This window comes from Bombina bombina, chromosome 11, assembly GCF_027579735.1.
Source record: "Bombina bombina isolate aBomBom1 chromosome 11, aBomBom1.pri, whole genome shotgun sequence".
NCBI classification, from domain to species: domain Eukaryota; kingdom Metazoa; phylum Chordata; class Amphibia; order Anura; family Bombinatoridae; genus Bombina; species Bombina bombina.
The window spans coordinates 22861788-22880858 of NC_069509.1; the positions used below are offsets into that span (position 1 = coordinate 22861788).

Genomic DNA, 19071 nt, shown 5'->3' on the forward strand with positions numbered 1-19071 from the left:
TAATTATGCAATTCTACTGCATGAAGTGGTCCTTAAAAGGTTTTATTTTATGGACAGTCTCAGAATAAAAGTGCCAGTTAATTAATGTGTTTATCCTATGGTCATGGTTTACCTGAATGTTCCTGTTTTGTTGGAGGTTATGGCAAGTTGTTTTACTGTTATTAGTATTAGATTAAGGTGACAGTAAACACTTTGGGATTGTTTATTTATGTGTAGCAAAAAATATTTGTAATATAGTTTTATTTATTTTGTTCCCATTTTCATGTAACTTAAAGGGATATGAAGCCACAAAAACTATGTTGTGATTCAGATAGAGCATACAAATTAAAAATAAATGATAATTTACTTCTATTACCAAATTTGCTTTGTTCCCATGATATACTCTGCTGAAGAGATACCTAGGTAGCATCTGGCGCACTTCTTGCGTTAACACTAATGTTAGCAAAAGTTCATTAAACTTCTAAATTTCAGGACTGGGCGGCCGGAGCCGCTGAATTTAGCGCTGTGCAACGGCACAGAAAGGGTGAGTTTAGCACCTTTTGTACAGGTGGGATCAATGAAACTCCCCTTGATTTTTAGTGATGGTAAATCCTAGTGTTTGCTAAATGCTTGGCTTTACCGTCACTTTAAGTCAGATTGTGGGTTTTCCAGTCCTGAAATTTAGAAGTTTAATGAACTTTTGCTAACATTAGTGTTCAGACTCACCTATTAGGTAATTTATAGCACAACTGCAAAACAATGTTGCATTAACAATGTGTTTGCTGTTTCTTTAATAAGGTAAATTCAGTTTAACATAACTCATAAATATGTCTAAAAGTGTTTGCCACGTAGTATTTCTTTTGTTAAAAAGCAAATGGTTAATCCAGTACCTAAACTGAGAACATATTTATTTACCTGATTTATTGGAATATTGATGGGTGCACGTTCACTTGGATTGGCTTTAGAACGGAAATATAAAAAAAATACATTAGTGATATGTCAGCAACATACTGAGAATTGATACTGTAATACTCAGCATACACACAACATATATCTATCAAACAGAAGAATTTATTAGTGATATGTCAGCAACATACTGAGTATCAGCAACATACTGAGTATTAATACTATTATACTCAGTATACACAGAACACGTCTATCAAATAGAACACTTTATTAGTGATATATCAGCAACATACTGAGAATTGATACTGTAATACTCAGCATACACAGAACATATATCTATCAAATAGAACACTTTATTAGTGATATATCAGCAACATACTGAGTATTAATACTATTATACTCAGTATACACAGAACATATATCTATCAAATAGAACACTTTATTAGTGATATATCAGCAACATACTGAGAATTGATACTGTAATACTCAGCATACACAGAACATATATCTATCAAATAGAACACTTTATTAGTGATATATCAGCAACATACTGAGTATTAATACTATTATACTCAGTATACACAGAACATATATCTATCAAATAGAACACTTTATTAGTGATATATCAGCAACATACTGAGTATTAATACTATTATACTCAGTATACACAGAACATATAGCTATCAAACAGAAGAATTTATTAGTGATATGTCAGCAACATACTGAAAATTGATACTATTATACTCAGAATACACAGAACATATAGCTATCAAACAGAACACTTTAGTAGTGATATATCAGCAACATACTGAGTATTAATACTATTATACTCAGTATACACAGAACATATATCTATCAAACAGAAGAATTTATTAGTGATATGTCAGCAACATACTGAGTATCAGCAACATACTGAGTATTAATACTATTATACTCAGTATACACAGAACACGTCTATCAAATAGAACACTTTATTAGTGATATATCAGCAACATACTGAGAATTGATACTGTAATACTCAGCATACACAGAACATATATCTATCAAATAGAACACTTTATTAGTGATATATCAGCAACATACTGAGTATTAATACTATTATACTCAGTATACACAGAACATATATCTATCAAATAGAACACTTTATTAGTGATATATCAGCAACATACTGAGAATTGATACTGTAATACTCAGCATACACAGAACATATATCTATCAAATAGAACACTTTATTAGTGATATATCAGCAACATACTGAGTATTAATACTATTATACTCAGTATACACAGAACATATATCTATCAAATAGAACACTTTATTAGTGATATATCAGCAACATACTGAGTATTAATACTATTATACTCAGTATACACAGAACATATAGCTATCAAACAGAAGAATTTATTAGTGATATGTCAGCAACATACTGAAAATTGATACTATTATACTCAGAATACACAGAACATATAGCTATCAAACAGAACACTTTAGTAGTGATATATCAGCAACATACTGAGTATTAATACTATTATACTCAGTATACACAGAACACGTCTATCAAATAGAACACTTTATTAGTGATATGTCAGCAACATACTGAGAATTAATACTGTTATACTCAGTATACACAGAACACGTCTATCAAATAGAAGACTTTATTAGTGATATGTCAGCAACATACTGAGAATTAATACTGTTATACTCAGTATACACAGAACACGTCTATCAAATAGAACACTTTATTAGTGATATATCAGCAACATACTGAGTATTAATACTATTATACACAGTATACACAGAACATATGTCTATCAAATAGAACACTTTATTAGTGATATGTCAGCAACATACTGAGAATTGATACTATTATACTCAGTATACACAGAACATATGTCTCTCAAATAGAACACTTTATTAGTGATATGTCAGCAACATACTGAGAATTAATACTATTATACTCAGCATACACAGAACACATGTCTATCAAATAGAACACTTTATTAGTGATATATCAGCAACATACTGAGAATTAATACTGTTATACTCAGTATACACAGAACACGTCTATCAAATAGAACACTTTATTAGTGATATATCAGCAACATACTGAGAATTAATACTGTTATACTCAGTATACACAGAACACGTCTATCAAATAGAACACTTTATTAGTGATATATCAGCAACATACTGAGAATTTATACTATTATACTCAGCATACACAGAACATATGTCTATCAAACAGAAGACTTTATTAGTGATATGTCAGCAACATACTGAGAATTGATACTATTATACTCAGCATACACAGAACATATGTCTATCAAATAGAACACTTTATTAGTGATATGTCAGCAACATACTGAGAATTAATACTATTATACTCAGCATACACAGAACATATAGCTATCAAATAGAACACTTTATTAGTGATATGTCAGCAACATACTGAGAATTGATACTGTAATACTCAGCATACACAGAACATATATCTATCAAATAGAACACTTTATTAGTGATATGTCAGCAACATACTGAGAATTGATACTATTATACTCAGCACACACAGAACATATGTCTATCAAATAGAACACTTTCGGCTAGATTACAAGTTTTGCGGTATGAGTGAAAAAGCAGCGTTATGGCTCTTTTTCACTACCGCTGGTATTACGAGTCTTGCAGGTTTAGCTGCACCGCACACTTTTTTGGCCGTATCGCAACGTAACTACCGCAGCTTTTCAAAAGTCCTTTTTCAATGGGACTTCATTTGCACCGGTATTACGAGTTTGTCTGGGAGGCCAAAAAGTGAGCGGTACACCCTATACAGTCAAGATCCATACTGTAAACTGAAAGTCAGCAGTTATGAGTTTTATGCTACAAAGCTGTAGCATAAAACTCATAACTAAAGTGCTAAAAAGTACACTAACACCCATAAACTACCTATTAACCCCTAAACCGAGGCCCTCTCACATCGCAAACACTAAAATAAAATTATTAACCCCTAATCTGCTGCTCTGGACATCGCCGCCACTAGAATAAACATATTAACCCCTAAACCGTCGCACTCCCGCATCGAAAACACTAGCTAAATATTAATAACCCCTAATCTGCTGTCCCTAACATCGCGGCAACCTACATTACTTTTATTAACCCCTAATCTGCTGTCCCTAACATCGCCGCCACTATACTAAAGTTATTAACCCCTAAATCTAACCCTAAGTCTAACCCTAACACCCCTAACTTTAATATAATTAAAATCAATTTAAATAAAAATTACTATCATTAACTAAATAATTCCTATTTAAAACTAAATACTTACCTATAAAATAAACCCTAAGCTAAATACAATATAACAAATAGTTACATTGTATCTAGTTTAGGTTTTATTTTTATTTCACAGGCAAGTTTGTATTTATTTTAACTAGGTAGAATAGTTACTAAATAGTTATTAACTACTTACTAGCAACCTAGTTACAATAAATACAAATCTACCTGTAAAATAAAACCTAATCTGTCTTACACTAACACCTAACCTTACACTACAATTAAATAAATTACATTAATTAAATACAATTAACTAAATTACAAAAAAAACCACTAAATTACACAAAATAAAAAAGAAATTATCAAATATTTAAACTAATTACACCTAATCTAATAGCCCTATCAAAATAAAAAAAGCCCCCCCAAAATAAAAAAAAACCCTAGCCTACAATAAACTACCAATGGCCCTTAAATGGGCCTTTTGCGGGGCATTGCCCCAAAGAAAAAAGCTATTTTACCTGTAAAAAATAATACAAACAACCCCCCAACAGTAAAACCCACCACTCACACAACCAAACCCCCAAATAAAAACCTATCTAAAAAACCTAAGCTCCCGATTGCCCTGAAAAGGGCATTTGGATGGGCATTGCCCTTAAAAGGGCATTTAGCTCTTTTTTCTCGGAGCCCAAACACTAAGCTAAAAATAAAACCCACCCAATAAACCCTTAAAAAACCTAACACTAACCCCCAAAGATCCACTTACAGTTTTTGAAGACCCGACATCCATCGAAGCCAGCAGAAGTCTTCATCCAAGCGGGCCAAAGTCTTCATCCAGTGGATCATCCAAGTGGATCTTCGTGGGTTAGTGTTAGGTTTTTTTAAGAGTTTATTGAGTTTATTTTTAGCTTAGGGCTTGGGAAACCGAAAAAGAGCTAAATGACCTTTTAAGGGCAATGCCCATACAAATGCCCTTTTCAGGGCAATGGGGAGCTTAGGTTTTTTAGATAGGTTTTTATTTGGTGGGTTTGGTTGTGTGGGTGGTGGGTTTTACTGTTGGGGGGTTGTTTGTATTTTTTTTACAGGTAAAAGAGCTGATTTCTTTGTGGCAATGCCCCGCAAAAGGCTCTTTTAAGGGCTATTGGTAGTTTAGTTTAGGCTAGGGTTTTTTTTTATTTTGGGGGGCTTTTTTATTTTGATAGGACTATTAGATGAGGTGTAATTAGTTTAAATATTTGATAATTTCTTTTTTATTTTGTGTAATTTAGTGATTTTTTTTGTAATTTAGTTAATTGTATTTAATTAATGTAATTTATTTAATTTTAGTGTAAGGTTAGGTTTTAGTGTAACTCAGGTTAGGTTTTATTTTACAGGTAACTTTGTATTTATTTTAACTAGGTAGTTAGTAAATAGTAAATAACTATTTACTAACTAGTCTACCTAGTTAAAATAAATACAAAGTTGCCTGTAAAAAAAAAAAAAACCTAAGATAGATACAATGTAACTATTAGTTATATTGTAGCTATATTAGGGTTTATTTTATAGGTAAGTATTTAGTTTTAAATAGGAATTTTTTAGGTATTAATTGTAAAAAAAAATTAGATTTATTTTAATTACATTAAAGTTAGTGGGTGTTAGGGTTACGTTAGGAATAGGGTTAGACTTAGGGTTAGGGGTTAATAACTTTAGTATAGTGGCAGCGACGTTGGGGGCAGAAGATTAGGGGTTAATAACTGTAATGTAGGTGGCGGCAACATTGGGGGTGGCAGATTAGGGGTTAATAAATGTAGGTAAGTGGCGGCAATGTTAGGGGCGGCAGATTAGGAATTAATAAGTGTAGGTAGGTGGCGGTGATGTCGGGGGCAGCAGATTAGGGGTTAATAAGTGTAATGTAGGTGTCGGCGATGTTGGGGGAGGCAGATTAGGGGTGTTTAGACTAGGGTTTATGTTAGGGTGTTAGGTGTAAACATAACTTTTCTTTTCCCATAGGAATCAATGGGGCTGCGTTACGGAGCTTTACGTTCCTTTATTGCAGGTGTTAGGCTTTTTTTTAGCCGGCTCTCCCCATTGATGTCTATGGGGAAATCGTCTTGATAAAGGCCCAGTTCTTAGGGCCGAAACGCGTTGACATATATGGTAAGCTTCTTTTCAATTACTGACTAAGTTTGAATAGCAGTTTTGCACTATGTTATATTTGTTTTATTACAGGTATATCTTTGAATGAATTGATCCCTGAGACATAGGATCCATTTCTGTATTTTTTCATCATTTACACACAGGAATAACTTTTTAGGAGCATCTCTTCACATCTTGTATTCACATAAGGGTCACTTTATAAGTGTGTTATTCACTTTAACACATCCTAAATATTCATTTGGATTATTTTTTCACATTTTTTCCTTTTTCTTTTTTCATTTTTGTGTACACACATTTTTGATTATTCACGCCCACTTCATCACATCATCTTTTCAGGATTTTTTGGATATTCACAATAATTTTTGAAATTTGATTTGAAAACCACTACGTTTTTCTTTTTTACACACTTCATCATTTCACCGTTTATCGAGGGATATATAAGGATAACTGTTTTAAAATACAATCTTCATATTGGACATTCACTCTCTGGAAAGAATTTAAAGTTTGGGACCTACATATTTATGGACACCTACTCAGTAAATTGATGTTTTTATATATTTAGATTTTTTATCCAACCATCAACAGCTGTTTTATTGTAATTTATTTTGTGATTAAGATTGTATATTGTTGTGGTTTTTAACATCAATTGTATTGTTTTTTATATAGATATATGCATATTTTATTGTTAATTTTAAGTGGATCCACTTTTGTATCTTGTTTGTATATTTTAGCTATAAGTAGCTTATAAAATATTTTATATACCCCTATAGAATTTCAATATATTTTTTATTTAAATAATCTTGTCACTACTAGTGTCTTAGCCTTTTAGGAGGCGCTCTGTGTATTTATTTTTAGCACTACATTCACCTTTTTGGGGGCGCTGGTACCCACAATACTAGGAGCTACAGACACAAGGTTGAGCGCTGTCAGATTTTAACAGACTTTATTAGTGATATGTCAGCAACATAATGAGAATTAATACTATTATACTCAGCATACACAGAACATATAGCTATCAAACAGAAGAATTTATTAGTGATATGTCAGCAACATACTGAGAATTAATACTATTATACTCAGCATACACAGAACATATGTCTATCAAATAGAACACTTTATTAGTGATATGTCAGCAACATACTGAGTATTAATACTGTTATACTCAGCATACACAGAACATATGTCTATCAAATAGAACACTTTATTAGTGATATGTCAGCAACATACTGAAAATTAATACTATTATACTCAGTATACACAGAACATATAGCTATCAAACAGAAGACTTTATTAGTGATATATCAGCAACATACTGAGAATTAATACTATTATACTCAGTATACACAGAACATATAGCTATCAAACAGAAGACTTTATTAGTGATATATCAGCAACATACTGAGAATTAATACTATTATACTCATTATACACAGAACATATAGCTATCAAATAGAACACTTTATTAGTGATATGTCAGCAACATACTGAGAATTAATACTATTATACTCATCATACACAGAACATATGTCTATCAAATAAAACACTTTATTAGTGATATGTCAGCAACATACTGAGAATTGATACTATAATGCTCAGCATACACAGAACATATATCTATCAAACAGAAGAATTTATTAGTGATATGTCAGCAACATACTGAGAATTAATACTATTATACTCATCATACACAGAACATATGTCTATCAAATAAAACACTTTATTAGTGATATGTCAGCAACATACTGAGAATTGATACTATTATACTCAGTATACACAGAACATATGTCTATCAAATAGAACACTTTATTAGTGATATGTCAGCAACATACTGAGAATTGATACTATTATACTCAGTATACACAGAACATATGTCTCTCAAATAGAATACTTTATTAGTGATATGTCAGCAACATACTGAGAATTAATACTATTATACTCAGCATACACAGAACACATGTCTATCAAATAGAACACTTTATTAGTGATATATCAGCAACATACTGAGAATTAATACTGTTATACTCAGTATACACAGAACACATCTATCAAATAGAACACTTTATTAGTGATATGTCAGATACATACTGAGAATTGATACAATTATACTCAGCACACACAGAACATATGTCTATCAAATAGAACACTTTATTAGTGATATATCAGCAACATACTGAGTATTAATACTATTATACTCAGCACACACAGAACATATGTCTATCAAATAGAACACTTTATTAGTGATATGTCAGCAACATACTGAGAATTGATACTATTATTTTGTGTAATTTAGTGGTTTTTTTTTGTAATTTAGTTAATTGTATTTAATTAATGTAATTTATTTAATTTTAGTGTAAGGTTAGGTTTTAGTGTAACTCAGGTTAGGTTTTATTTTACAGGTAAATTTGTATTTATTTTAACTAGGTAGTTAGTAAATAGTAAATAACTGTTTACTAACTAGTCTACCTAGTTAAAATAAATACAAAGTTGCCTGTAAAATAAAAAATAAAACCTAAGATAGATACAATGTAACTATTAGTTATATTGTAGCTATCTTAGGGTTGGAGTGCGGTATGGAGCTCAATTTTGGTCAACGCTCACATATTGCCTGCTAACGCCGGGTTTATGAAAACCTGTAATAGCAGCGCTATAGGGAGGTGAGCGGTGACAATAACTTGCAAATTAGCACCGAGCCGCTCTTACCACAAAACTCATAATCTAGTCGTTTATTAGTGATATATAAGCAACATACTGAGAATTGATACTGTTATACTCAGCATACAAAGAACATATGTCTATCAAATAGAACACTTTATTAGTGATATGTCAGCAACATACTGAGAATTAATACTATTATACTCAGCATACACAGACCACGTCTATCAAATAGAACACTTTATTAGTGATATGTCAGCAACATACTGAGAATTGATACTATTATACTCAGCATACACAGAACATATAGCTATCAAACAGAAGACTTTATTAGTGATATGTCAGCAATATACTGAGAATTAATACTATTATACTCAGTATACACAGAACATATAGCTATCAAACAGAAGACTTTATTAGTGATATGTCAGCAACATACTGAGAATTAATACTATTATACTCAGTATACACAGAACATATGTCTATCAAATAAAACACTTTATTAGTGATATGTCAGCAACATACTGAGAATTGATACTATAATGCTCAGCATACACAGAACATATGTCTATCAAATAGAACACTTTATTAGTGATATGTCAGCAACATACTGAGAATTGATACTATTATACTCAGTATACACAGAACATATGTCTCTCAAATAGAATACTTTATTAGTGATATGTCAGCAACATACTGAGAATTAATACTATTATACTCAGCATACACAGAACACATGTCTATCAAATAGAACACTTTATTAGTGATATATCAGCAACATACTGAGAATTAATACTGTTATACTCAGTATACACAGAACACATCTATCAAATAGAACACTTTATTAGTGATATGTCAGATACATACTGAGAATTGATACAATTATACTCAGCACACACAGAACATATGTCTATCAAATAGAACACTTTATTAGTGATATATCAGCAACATACTGAGTATTAATACTATTATACTCAGCACACACAGAACATATGTCTATCAAATAGAACACTTTATTAGTGATATGTCAGCAACATACTGAGAATTGATACTATTATTTTGTGTAATTTAGTGGTTTTTTTTTGTAATTTAGTTAATTGTATTTAATTAATGTAATTTATTTAATTTTAGTGTAAGGTTAGGTTTTAGTGTAACTCAGGTTAGGTTTTATTTTACAGGTAAATTTGTATTTATTTTAACTAGGTAGTTAGTAAATAGTAAATAACTGTTTACTAACTAGTCTACCTAGTTAAAATAAATACAAAGTTGCCTGTAAAATAAAAAATAAAACCTAAGATAGATACAATGTAACTATTAGTTATATTGTAGCTATCTTAGGGTTGGAGTGCGGTATGGAGCTCAATTTTGGTCAACGCTCACATATTGCCTGCTAACGCCGGGTTTATGAAAACCTGTAATAGCAGCGCTATAGGGAGGTGAGCGGTGACAATAACTTGCAAATTAGCACCGAGCCGCTCTTACCACAAAACTCGTAATCTAGTCGTTTATTAGTGATATATAAGCAACATACTGAGAATTGATACTGTTATACTCAGCATACAAAGAACATATGTCTATCAAATAGAACACTTTATTAGTGATATGTCAGCAACATACTGAGAATTAATACTATTATACTCAGCATACACAGACCACGTCTATCAAATAGAACACTTTATTAGTGATATGTCAGCAACATACTGAGAATTGATACTATTATACTCAGCATACACAGAACATATAGCTATCAAACAGAAGACTTTATTAGTGATATGTCAGCAATATACTGAGAATTAATACTATTATACTCAGTATACACAGAACATATAGCTATCAAACAGAAGACTTTATTAGTGATATGTCAGCAACATACTGAGAATTAATACTATTATACTCAGTATACACAGAACATATGTCTATCAAATAGAACACTTTATTAGTGATATGTCAGCAACATACTGAGAATTAATACTATTATACTCATCATACACAGAACATATGTCTATCAAATAGAACACTTTATTAGTGATATGTCAGCAACATACTGAGTATTAATACTATTATACTCAGCACACACAGAACATATGTCTATCAAATAGAACACTTTATTAGTGATATGTCAGCAACATACTGAGTATTAATACTATTATACTCAGCACACACAGAACATATGTCTATCAAATAGAACACTTTATTAGTGATATGTCAGCAACATACTGAGTATTAATACTATTATACTCAGCACACACAGAACATATGTCTATCAAATAGAACACTTTATTAGTGATATGTCAGCAACATACTGAGAATTGATACTATAATGCTCAGCATACACAGAACACGTCTATCAAAAAGAACACTTTATTAGTGATATGTCAGCAACATACTGAGAAATAATACTATTATACTCAGCATACACAGAACATATGTCTATCAAACAGAAGACTTTATTAGTGATATGTCAGCAACATACTGAGAATTAATACTATTATACTCAGCATACACAAAACATATGTCTATCAAATAGAATACTTTATTAGTGATATGTCAGCAACATACTGAGAATTAATACTATTATACTCAGTATACACAGAACATATGTCTATCAAATAGAAGACTTTATTAGTGATATGTCAGCAACATACTGAGAATTAATACTATTATACTCATCATACACAGAACATATGTCTATCAAATAGAACACTTTAACATATGAAAAGCTAAATGAAAATCAGTCGTCGTCTGAGTAGAAAAAGTAGTTTTCTATGTACAATCTGTATCTCTAAATAGAGTTCAGTAACGATTCAAATGTCTTACAAAATATAAATATATATAAAAGCAATCATCACCAATGCCCATCTTTAATGGAATATTACTGTTATGTGAAATAAAATCTGCATGCAAATACCAATCTTAAAGGGACATGAAATCCAAAAATGTTCTCTTGTGATTCAGATGGAGCATATAATTCTAAATACATTTCCAATGTACTTCTATTATCTAATTATCTTCATTCTTTTGGTATTCTTTGTTGAAAACATACCTAGGTTAGTTCAGGAGATAGCTGTTGATTGGTGGCTACACTTGTTTGCCTTTTGTTATCGGCTTAACAATTTTTTCAGCTAGCTCCCAGTAGTGTATTGCTGCTCATTCAATAAAAGATAACAAGAGAATGAAGCAAAATTGATAATAGAATTAAATTGGAAAATTGTTTAACAGTGTATTTCCTATCTGAATCATGAAAAACATTTTTGGGGTGTAATGTCGCTTTAATGGGCTCCTATAAGAACAAAATTCAGGCACATTTTACAAATAAGAGAAAACGGTTACCAACACACAACCAAAAAAAACCTTCTATGAAGAAGGGGTATTTAGTATAATATTTTGCACGCAAGCCCACCTTGCAGGATCAAGGTACCCGCTTATAGGTAACTCATATTGATCAACTAATATGTGAAGTGTTAAAAATCAGGTTTAGTAAATTTGGGGAAAGTGCCCAGAGACCTCTTTTCTCGTGTCACTGTTAAATGCAAACTAACAAGCAATTGCAGATGGTCTGAATGTTCCATTGTTTATTTGTTATTTTACAAGGTTGTGGTTTAATTATTTTGTTCTGGTGAATATTTTGAAATTTGGTATCTTAGTGACAAACTAAAAATGAAATATTTTTGGACAAATAAGTGTATCTTTTAATTCTTCAGCTCATACTGTATCTCGTATGGTTAAATATGTCAGACAGAAGCTACTCCTGAGAAACTATAGCTAGGGATAGGTGCTATTTCCCTCTGAAATAGTAGAATTTATGTTTAGCTTGATGGTTGCTCTAATACCGGTCAACTGTTATAATTCAATATTAATGTCCTTAAACTTACATTGAAGTCTGTAAAAATCTACATGTAATTGTTCATTTTTAAATGTAATTAAATACTAAATTTAATATAGGGTAATATAACATTTTGGGCCTGATTACGAATGGCGCTAACGGCTGCTCATGAGCGACTGGCTTATCACGGCTGTTTGTGCCACAATAAATGCACCAATGGAAAAAAGTGGTTTGGAGTATGAAGTGAGGGGTTGTCAGCACTCAGATGGGAGAAAAAAGAAGAAAACAACGTATGGTGCAGTATGTAAGCACTAGTGTGGTGTATAACAAAAAATGATAGAATAGTGCTCACCTGATTCAACCTCAAACATGTGCAGTATGTAGATAGCACGGAGGGGATATTAAAAGTGTTATCCTCTCTTTTGCCTGTATGGTATTTCTTCCAACAGCCTCCTGATATATGGTTATATATCTTCTCCTTTGTGGCGTAGGGTAAAAATCCTGGAGTAGTACTTGTTCCTCCTCCTCTCTAAATAATGGTGGAATCCCTCATATGAATGAGGGATATGTGTCTAAAAAATATATGTTCAATTCACTTGTGATTGGTGACACTAAAAAATTCCTTTATTAGGTACAAACGTTTAAAACCAAGTGTGCAATTATATACACAAAAAATCCCAAAATGTCTTAAGAGATGCTGTCCTCCAGATATAATTCAACATATAAATGGGCTTTCAAATATCCAAAAGACACAGTTTGCGTGTCATGCTTAAATAGATATTGGTGCAGTTTGCTTTCGATGGTGAAAGAGGATCGGCTCTCCCCGTTGTAGTGACTCGTAGTTAAGCAGTGCCTGACGTAAAAATTGAATGAACATTCTGATGAAGTGAACGTAGTTCATGAAACGCGTAAGGGCACGCTAATTTCTTACGCCATTTCCGGTCTGGCGAGACCGACGGATACTTTCTGTGCAATACAGCATCGCTACGGACTCTGTCACTGACAGATCTTGAATCATAGGACATCCACTGTTCAGGACAACGATCTGAATATGAAATATATGTTTTGCATAACAGAAGGTGTTCTATGTATTTATTTATTTTTTTCCAATTCTTTTTTATTGAAAATCTGTATACATTACATATTTCAATACAGTAGAACAATTTAAATATCAATAACGTATTGATCTTGACATATTATCTTGTGATACAAAAGGTTCTTAATTTTACAATATCAAAATAAACTTTAACATTTAAACATGAATAATTGCAGTGTCTCGTTTTATTTGTAAACGTGTTTAAGTTAGCAAGTAACTTGTCTGTTGAATATGTGTTGTCCTCAGCAAATATATGTGTTGTCTTTTTCAAGTGTGTTTATTCCATTCCATAATAATTTAAACGTTGTTGTCTCGCTAATGTTGGAGTGAGGTAACCTGTCAGCCCTGATCGGGAAGAACATTAGGATTGGGTCAGTCTCGTGTCATGTCTCTGCTTTAGGTATTGTTGCCAAATGGCCTGTAGTTCAATAAAAGAATCCCTTGTGTCAAGTCTATAACATCTATATTCGTCTAGTTTTATTAAGCCTGTGACCTTATGTCTCCACATAGTTGGGGTAGGGGCTGCATTCGATTTCCAGTTCTTGGCTATTAGGACTTTTGTGCTGTTTGTCATTATTCTAAATAAGAGTTTGTAAGCTTTGGATGGGAGTTTAATATGTTTATTGAGTAACCATATTAAGGGGTCTAGGGGGATAGAAGTTTGGAAGACTTCTTCTATTTCCTCAATTATGTCACTCCAGAATTGATTTATCCTAGTGCACCACCACATGTGTTCCATTCCACTTCCTACATGTCCACATCTCCAGCAGCGATGATTAGTTGTAGGGTATAGTTTGTGTATTCTTTTGGGAGTGAGATACCAGTTGTGGAGAATTTTATAGTTTAGTTCTAATATGGAAGCTGAGGAAGAGGACAATTTAGTGTTGCCAAATATACTGATAGCAGTTTGAGGGAGTATGATGATCCCTTACTCTCTCTCCCAAGACTCTATGGAGTGTGGTAAATTGCCTGGGGGAGGGTTGGTTATGAGATTATGTAATTTAGATAGAGTTATTTTCATAGGCTGGTTTGATATAAATAATCTCTCTAGATTGGTAAGAGGTCGGGTCATATTATTGCTATATTTATAAATTGTTAGGTAATGGTGTGTTCTTCTATAAGTGAACCAGATGTAAGCCCAGGCAAAACCTTTCTCTTGGAGTTGTGTTTGTGAGCATATGCAGTCGTTATTTGTTAATTTATGAATAGCTATATCTGTGGTCAATTCGTTAGGGATAGTGTGTATCCTCAGATTAGTTCATGAAAATTCATTTTTATGAATTAGAGAAGTTAGTGGAGATGGTCTTGAGGTTATGAGGCCCATTTATCAAGCTCCGAATAGAGCTTGAATGGCCGTGTTTCTAAAGACCGCTGCTCCATAACCCTGTCCACCTGCTCTGAGGAGGCGGACAGGAATCACCGGAAATCAACCCGATCAAGTACAATCGGGTTGATAGACACCCCCCTGCTGGCGGCCGAATGGCCGCGAGTCTGCAGGGGGCGGCGTTGCACCAGCAGCTCACGAGAGCTACTGATGCAATGCTGAATACGAAGAGCGTATTGCTCTCTGCATTCAGCGATGTCCAACAGACATTTGATAAATAGGCCCCTATATATGGGTTTCACCTGTTTGCTGTCTCCCATTAATGTGTTGTTTCTTTAGTAATGGGATTGGAGATAGATTTGATTATTTGAGTGAAATTTGGATGCCAACATAAAGCAGATAGGTTTACGTTTTCTTCTAATTCGATCCATTGTTTCTGGGTCTTATGAATCCTCCAGTCCCGAATACACTGGAGGAATATAGCTGTTCTATAAGAATCTATGTCAGCGACACCCAGGCCACCTTGGTTTTTAGAAAGCATCATAATAAGTCTATTTATTCTGGGTTGTTTTCCTTTCCATATGAATAAGCTAAATAGTTCTTGAACATGTGCTGTGTATCTGGCAGGGAGGGGGATAGGAAGAGTCTTTAGGATGTAAAGGAGTCTGGGGAAGGCATTCATTTTGATAGTGTTAATCCGGCCTATCCATGTAAGATGTTTGGCATTCCAGGAAGATAGGTCACAGGCTAAGGCTGTCCTTATCGGGATGTAATTTAAACTATAAACCAAGTCAAGATCCTCTGCCAAGTAGATACCGAGGTATTTTAAAGAATTCTTGCACCAAATAAATGGGCAGTTATTTTTAATCTGATTTTCTATGTGAGGGGTGAGAGACACTCCAAGAATCTCAGATTTAGTTTGGTTGATCAAGAAATTTGTGAGCTTATTGAATTGATCAAGTTTCTCCAAAAGAGGAGGGATTGATTTATCAGGGGTTGGTGAGCGTGAATAAGATATTGTTAGCAAACATAGACAACTTGTATTCCTTGTCACCAATTACTATAGACGATATTTCTTGATTATTTCTAATTTTAGTGGCTAGGGTTTCTAATAAGCAGACAAATAGCAAAGGGAACAGGGGGCAACCCTGCCTTGTTCCATTGGCTATATAGAGAGGGGGCGAAAGAATACCGTTGAGGGAGATACGAGCAATGGGGGATTCATATAGTGTGACAATTCTGTGTAGCATGATGTTCCCTATGTCAAATGTCTCTAAAGTTTATTTTAGAAATGACCAGCTAACCTGGTCAAAAGCTTTCTCTCATCGGTTGAAAGCTATATAGTTGGTATACACTGTTTCTTAGTGTACCAGATTAGGTGGAGATTGTGTACTGTATTATCTTTTGCTTCTCTATTAGGAACAAAACCTACTTGATCCTGATGTATTATTAGTGGGAGAACCAAGTTGAGTCTATTTGATATTATTTTCATGAATAACTTGGCTTCCGAGTTCAAAAGTTAAATGGGATGATAGTTAGGGCTTTGGTCTATGGGTTTATTTGGCTTGGGGATGACTGTTATGTGGGCTTGTAGGGCAGAGGGTGTAAAGGACTTATTGTTGTCCATGTCTTGAAAATAGGAAAGAAGGTGGGGGCTAGGATGTTGCTGTATTTAGAGTAATAAGTGCTTCCAAATCTATCTGGACCTGGGGCTTTTCCAGAGGGGAAAGATAAGATGGCATTCTGAAGCTCTTTAAGGGTGAAAGGTGACTCCAACTCAGCTCTCTGTTCTTTGGTGAGGGAGGGAAGGTTTAGGTGGGAGAGGTAATTGAAGATATCGGTCAGGCTTGTGGGTGGGTGGTTTCGATCTAGATTATATAATTTTTCATTTTTGCCTCTGTTTCTAGATATACATTTAATTGTTTCCTTTTATGCTCTATACTTTCCACCAAGGAGTCATTTTTTGGGAATCGTTTGAGTTTGTGAAGTAGGCAATTTAAAGGTGCAGCTAATCATAGCATGGTCTGAGTAAGGGGAGAAATATCTGTGTTTTGGACTAGAGCTAGACTAGTAACGTCTATTAAAATATAATCTATCCTTGTGTAAATTTGGTGGGGATGGGAATAGAAGGTGTAATATTTTTTAAGGGGGTGGTGAAGTCTCCAGGCGTTGTGTAGGGCCATGTTAGACAGAGTGGTTTTACCAATTTCAATGTTTTCTGTGGAACTGAAGAAGATCCAGCTGAGCAATCTAGTTTGGGGTCTAAAGCTAAATTGAAGTCCCCTCCCACAATCAAGCCACCCTTTTCAAGTTCAAGTATTTTGTTGCATGTATCATGGAAGAACTGAAGGGAGTTATTGTTTGGGGCGTATATGTTGGCTAGTGTTATGGGCTTATTATAGAGTGCTCCTGTTATGATAATTAATCTCCCTTCTTTATCCTTATGTATGTTTTGTAGCTGGAACTGAATGTTTTTCTTGATGAGTATGCCTACTCCATTATGTTTAGTGTTGTGGGATGCTAAATAAACAAGTTTAAATTTCCGTAAAGACAGAATAGGTTCTCGTCCTCTCTTAAAGTGGGTCTCTTGTAGGAAAATTATGTCACATCTGAGTTGTTTATAATCTCTTAAAGCTGTGGATCTTTTTTGGCATTTATTTAGACCCTTGATATTATGCAAGAGTATTTTAATGTTTAGGGGGTCGTTAGCCATTATGTTGTGGAGGAATCGAAGCACATTCTATATGTGTGGGAGCACTGTAGCTAGACAGATGCATTGTATGATGTTCTATGAGTGTGGGTTGAGTAGTAGACACATATCAGTTAACCTTTTTAGTAATACAGTAACATATTAAACAAGTAGTACAAATAAAACAACCTGCAATTTTTCTATATAACAATCAAAGCAAAACAAATATAAATACATCGACATTCAATATGTGTACTTTTTCATTTATACACCATTCTAGGTGGTAGAGTGTTGTCAGGTAGCACTCTCAATATTCTAACAGTGTTAGAGATTAATTGAGGCACATCATGGTCACATTTTGGGATTAAACTGATAGCATCAGTGTCCAGTGGCTTATGGGTTTAGTTTTGAAGGGTGATAGAAAGGGATAATATCTCTGAAGCTTTGTATAATTTCACTATGTGAGAATTTGTAAGTGAATATTAGGGGGCATTCCTGTTATTGTATTGCTGGTGGCTATTTTCAAGGGAGTTTAAATAAATAATTGTGTGTAATTTTGTAGGTGCGATCAATGCTGTGTTTTAATAATACACAGTCCATATGCTTTGTGGTGTTTTTATATCATGCCACTGCTCTCAGTCCATTTGTTTCCTGAAGATACACCTTGTCAGCTGAGCTCAGGTGTCCATTGAGAATGATGAGGGTCCCATCTTGCATCAATTTGGAGTACTTTGTTCCAATGAGTGCGTTGTTCTTTAGGGTGGGCTTTGTCTGAATTAACAGGAGAAAGTAGGAAGTCTATAATTCTTTCTGGTGGTGGTTAAAAAGAAATGTTGAGGCTTTTAGCCAGAGAGTCCAGGTCACTGAAGTTCTTGTAGATTATTTGGGATCTGTTATGGGTGATAATGAGGCTGAATGGAAAGCCCCAGCGATATCTAATATTGTTCTCTTGTAGGGTTTTGGTGATGAAACGTAGTTCTTTTCGCCTATGGATTGTTTGTGGGCATAGCTACTGGTAGATTTGCAGATTATAACTCTGAAAAATATAATTTATGCTTACCTGATAAATTCATTTCTCTTGTAGTGTAGTCAGTCCACGGGTCATCCATTACTTATGGGATTATATCTCCTCCCCAACAGGAAGTGCAAGAGGATCACCCAAGCAGAGCTGCTACATAGCTCCTCCCCTCTACGTCATATCCAGT

General features: G+C 33.6%; 1 protein-coding gene across 1 annotated transcript in view; it reads right to left on the reverse strand.

Annotated features, from left to right (window-relative positions):
• Window positions 1–19071, reverse strand: part of LOC128642250 (uncharacterized) — a 79741-nt gene that overhangs the window by 20492 nt on the left and 40178 nt on the right. Inside the window, exon 4 of the mRNA XM_053694953.1 lies at window positions 895–938. Within this exon, the coding sequence (XP_053550928.1) occupies window positions 895–938 (44 nt within the window). The remainder of the gene's footprint in view (window positions 1–894; window positions 939–19071) is intronic.